This window comes from Poromitra crassiceps (assembly GCF_964638095.1).
Source record: "Poromitra crassiceps genome assembly, chromosome: 8".
Taxonomy (NCBI): Eukaryota; Metazoa; Chordata; class Actinopteri; order Beryciformes; family Melamphaidae; genus Poromitra; species Poromitra crassiceps.
The window spans coordinates 53,191,207-53,196,862 of NC_139629.1; the positions used below are offsets into that span (position 1 = coordinate 53,191,207).

At 43.0% G+C, this 5,656-nt stretch overlaps 1 protein-coding gene across 1 annotated transcript; it reads right to left on the reverse strand.

Moving 5' to 3' along the window:
• Positions 1-1,484: 1,484 nt before the first annotated feature.
• On the reverse strand, positions 1,485-2,659 carry LOC310780871 (uncharacterized protein). Its single transcript, XM_083641378.1, has 5 exons — positions 2,493-2,659; positions 2,238-2,409; positions 1,993-2,141; positions 1,731-1,907; positions 1,485-1,584 (listed from the first exon to the last, which is right to left on the reverse strand). The coding sequence occupies exons 1-4, from the start codon at positions 2,641-2,643 to the stop codon at positions 1,732-1,734; spliced, it is 648 nt and encodes a 215-aa protein (XP_083497504.1). The 5' UTR covers positions 2,644-2,659; the 3' UTR covers positions 1,485-1,584; position 1,731.
• Between the last annotated feature and the right edge of the window lie 2,997 nt (positions 2,660-5,656).

The window sequence follows — 5,656 nt, forward strand, 5'->3', positions numbered from 1 at the left end:
GGAAACAGATAAACAGATGTTTCAGGAAGACACAGAGAGAGCTCAATGCCGCAGTGTTTAGTGTTCAGATACAACACAAGTTTGTGTGTGGTCTCAGATACCTTGCACACAGCCATCTGAAGTGGAGTCTGTTGAGCTGATAAAACCTCGGCATGGACTCAACCCCACCACTGGACAGGAACTAATTTGTCCAAGTAAAAAAAAAATGTTTGAGGTAATAGTCTGTGCTACTTTGCAGCTGTTTTGGGAGGAGAACCGACAGGTCATAGCACCAATGAAAGTGATTCCTTTTCAACAGGCAGGTTGGGTGGGCTAAAGTCGTGTATGAGCATAAGAACTCATTGGTCTGGTGTTGAGACTAGGCTGTCAGTAAAAGTGATGGGGAGGTAATATTTTTTTGATTAAAAAGACATACCGTACATAAGTTTCAGTAGTTATTTGTTTGATTATACTTTTCAGTCTGGCTGTCAGTATTTCACCATGTTGTGAAAGCGATGGGAGGGATTTTTATTGAGAAGAAATAAGGTTTTCATCAAGTTATTTGTTGCTGCTTTGATTAAATGTATTTCACAGAATATCAATAATTATAATGTAGATTGAATTCACTCTTGTACTTTTTGAACAGGTTAGAAAAATTGGCTAACATGACATGGACCAAATGACTTGAAACTTACTTGGGCCTTCAGCATGGAGGGACATGTAGTCGGCAGTCAGTTGTTAGACGGGAGAAGGAAATCTTTAGTGGACAAGTTGTTCAGCTCTCAGTAGAACCTCTGGTTGGAAACAGATAACAGATGTTTTGGGAAGAAAAAGAGAGGTCAAAGAGGTATCATTTAGTGTTTAGTACTGATACAAGACAAGTCTAGTTACTGCTAGAATATATTTGTGTGTGATCTCAGATACCGTGCGTGCACACAGCCATCTGAAGTGGAGTCTGTTGGGCTGATGGAGGCACGGTTGTGCAGTGGTAGTGCTGTCGCCTCACAGCTACAAGGTCCTGGGTTCAATCCCCCCCTGGGACGCTGTGGGCATGTTCCACCCCCCATGTCTTCAGTGCCTACTGTCCAGGTGGGCTATCTTGTCGAAAGAGCCTTTCTGTGTGGAGTTTGCATGTTCTCCCTGGGGTTCCTCCATATATAACCCCCCCAGGGCCCAAAATTAACACCCGCCAAGCGCTATTGGCAACCAGATTTTACATTTGACGGGTGACGCTCAGGGGTCTACCCGATTCTTCAAACAAGTATTTTATAACGTCCTTTGTTTAATAGTGGACGGTAAATATTCGGGAACATTACTGGCTGCAATGGCCATCTGAGAAAAATCCTCAGCAGAATCCTTGACGTATTTATGACAAAAATGTGATATATTATTTTGGCCAGTAAGAAATATGCCTGGCGGGTGGATTTTTCCCCCCCCCCCATCTACCAGTCACCTGGCCAGTGAGTCAAAAAGTTAATTTCGGGTTCTGAACCGCCCACTAAAGACATGCAGAAGATCGTCTGACCAGCGGCGGTTGGAAGAAGTTGGTCCCCGGGCGCTTCACTGCAGTGACAGCCTCTTTCCTGGACAGGAACTCACACGTCACTGGAAAAAAAATAAAAAAAGCGTGTAGATTTTTAGTTCGATAACAGGGATATATCAGCGGATAGTAATACAACTGGCAAACAACCACTTTCAGTGATCAATAACCAGAAATATATTCTTACAAACTATTATGTAATCAGCCAAACCTTAGCTATTCTTGAAGAATCGTGACTTGTGTCTGGCCACTGCTTCAGCTTTGTCAGGCCTCTGAAACTGTGCACATAGAGCCTCTGGGACAGGAACTGCATCAAGGAACTCCTGATACGGACGCGGCTCTCCCACAACATGATCAAACAATAGCTCCATCAATGTGTCGATGTAGCCTTCAGTGTACAGATAAAACAGAGTTATAACACAACTTTCCCAAAATGAATCATGATGCTGCACTTATGACAAAAAAAAAAATACCTGAAGTGGGATGACTCTTCAGTGCTTGCACACTGTAGTCACCGTGCTTGTACTTTGGATACACGATCGAGTATCTCAGTGCTCCAGCTGCAGTGGATGAATGTGTTCTGTCTGCATTTTCATTGTAGTGCATTGCCGTCAGCTGCAGTCTAATAAGAAGCACATTCAGTTAGGTTCAGCCATTACAAAAAAATGGGAGGGGAGGGTGAATACTAGAAGTTAGAAAATATACAGGCATTGAATACCTGCACAGCATTCCAGTGAAGGAGAACACCACATTTTTGGGGGCAAACTTGAGGATCAGACTGTGAAACGACTCAATCCCTGAAGTGTGGTATTGTGGACTGATTTTTATGATGTCTTTTATCAGTCTCGGAGCCAGCAGAATTGCTGTCAATTTTTCACATGCTGCAGTACCTACACACAGGAGTAATGTAATTAACCCAATTTGGCAACATAAATAGCTGTAAACATGATCAGCGATTTACAACTGCACTTACTTGGCTCGAGCCACTCCCTTGCCTGCTCACCGACTAGAGGCTGGTGGAGACACTTTGGAAAAAGGGCATTGTCATGGGTGTGGAGATTCTGGGTGTGGCTGGCGACGGAGGACCACTTCGCCTCAACCTCCTGCGGTGATGCAGAGGTCATAGCCGACCAATAAATGTGGTTCACCACACTCTTCCTCCACAAGGCCACCTTCTGCATTCCTTTCACTTTAGCAAGTGCATCAATCTTTTTCCCTAAGCCTGGGCACAAAACATAAAGCTTACAAACACAAATTGTAAGAGAAAATTGCAGCAATATGATGTTTTAGTATCGTTTCATACATACCCTTTCCAATATGCCACGGGTCAAAGTAGTGAATAATCTCACTTCTTTGCTCCCGCTAAAATTTCCGGACTCCTGTATGTCTGTCAGTGACTACAGCTTTGACTGGGACTCCCTTGCGCTCCAGCAGAGACAGACTTCTCTCAAATCCCTCCTTCTCCATCCGTCCGCTGTTTCCAACTTCATTGCTCTGGTGATGGATCAAAAAAATAGATATATGCTCTGCACAGTATATACAAAAGGACTCATGTGAATTATTTTTCTTACTGTTTTTCTATCAATGTCTCACCTGAACCAATTGAATGTCAATGACTTTGTTTACTTTGAGATCCATCATAGTGTAGCTCCCATACTTTGCAGAATGTCCTAAAAACAGGAGAGTAAAGAGTAATAAAACTATAAAATAACAGTACTAAAAAATGTTGAAAATATGCTGTAGCTATGCTGTAGCTAACTATCATACATCCTCATCAAATCCTCACCGGGCGAGTCCGCGCGCATGTCACCCCCGAGTGTCACATCTCCACCAGCTATGCTGTCATTGATTAGAGCCTCCTGGTCTTGGTTCCACTGCCAGTTGATGGTGGGTAAGAGGAGCTTGGCCTGGTGTTTATGGAAGGTCTTTTCCGAGATTCCTTGGATCTTGAAGGCTTCCATGAACTAAAAGGAAAACAGTAATGTGATGCGACATAATTGCAACCTACTACCGGAACAAAACATATTATAAATTTGTTCCTGTCTCACCTTTGATGTTTTAGCAAATGATGAGCCGGTGAACAGAACCGCAGCACACAGCTGAAGGTTCCCTGCTGGTATGTTGTTCACCATTGGCTGGCTGGACCACTGGTCAGCGTGGTGGCAGTGATGGCAGTACTGCTTCACCCGGAGGAGTGTCCCAATGACTGTTTTGGTGATCTCACAGCTCCGGTGGCAAAGTGAACATTTTTCAAACAGCTCCATTAATTTGTCTTCGTAGACGATGTACTTGGTCACTGCATGAGGTGGCAATGCATTTGAGGTACTAGAAAAGGGAAAGACAAATGATATGTTGTAAGGAAAATGCTCTATGAGTATGAATGAACCTTGTGTTGACAAAAATCTGACTAAATAAACCAGACAACAGCACTTCTAAATGACAGACTACCATTTAGGGATGCACGATATGGATTTTTAGAGCCAATACTATAACCGATAAATATATTCTTCTTGGCCGATAACCGATACGATATAACCGATATTAATTTCATTTTTTTTATGAAGAAGTTTATCCATACCTGGGGTAAGAAAGGCTAGCCTAAGATGTAGCACTAGTGAGCAATGATGGAATATGTAATATTCCAAACAAACCTGACATCTCTATTGTGAACACAAAAAAGAATACTTCTGACTTTTCAAAAGTTCGTTTTATTTTCAACTCTATATCATTTGGTTCTGTAATGCTACAGCAGCACTGACACCTAGTGGCTGTGAAATGAAATGCTGAGTGTTGCACTCGCAACACAAGGAGCAGAACATGGCTGCAGAAATGCCCTCTGGATACAGAGACTGACATCAGATCAGACATATAGTATAGGCATTGGCTTTCATAGAATATAATGATGAATTCAAAATCATAAATGCACTGACATGTCAAATAAATCAGACACCTAAACAAACATTAAAGAGCATCCCTCGAGGCTTAGAACAAAAGCCTATGGTAGACTGTAATAAAGAAAATGTTGAGGCACGGCTATGCTACTGAGGGGGAGGTAGGATTTAGTTTGGCTTTCATGTAACAAACATTTGCACAATAATTAAAATAAATAAAGTAAATGCTTTACCTATCCATGGAACTGCCGGTTAAAACTAGCGGGGAGCTAGAGTCCTCACATCTCCTGCGTTTGACCGGCGTCGGGCTGGAGCTTGTTGGAGACTCCATTGGCAGGGCCTCAGGAACAGCCGCCAGTGTGCTCGTGTCACATGACACATGCCTGCAAGGAACTCGGGCCTGAACAGCTGCGCATGAAGAAAGGGTTCTACAATTAGCAATGAGCTAAAGTTCTACTGATAAACAGAATAATAAAGAACAATGATATAGGAAATAATGATATAGGAAATAAATTCAGAGAGTGGCCATAAATCCTGCCCACCTCAGGGGCATACACTTTTATACTCGATTGTGCCTACCTTCATCCCATTCATATTTTTTTAACCTTTATTCATACAGGGGGAGTCTCACTGAGAGCAGGAGTGCCCTGGTCACATTCACACCTGGAAGCTGACCAGTACAGCCACAGTCTGATCTGCTGGCAACTGATCAGCTCCACTGGAGCAGTTGGGGTCAAGCGCCTTGCTCAAGGGCACCTCAGTGGTGGTAATGAGTGAGGGGCAAGTGCTGCCTTTTCACTTTCCCCACCCAGAGTTATCCTGCCGGCGACGACCTTCCGGTCACAAGCTCGCTTCTCTAACCTTTATTATTTATTGTTTATTATGGATCCCCATTAGTCTGACTATTCATACTATTCTGGGGTCCTTGCAACATACAGAACATACAACACAATATAATGCAGTATTACACTGCACACATACATGTATAGCAGGTGTCAACCTAATATTACGGCTCACCTTTGCTTCTTCTGGGAGGCTTCATGTTAGCTTGCCCACTAAAATGTTGTGTGCTGACTGGTTCAGTTTGGCACGCCATGTCTCTGGTCACTTTAGGCTGGAAACACACAAACGCCAATTCTTACAATTGTTTTCTTTCTGCTAGTGACTTGAGCCACTTGCATATTTTTCAAACATTCCACATGCCTCAATATAGCCGTGTCTTATCATGTAACGTTACAATGCAATC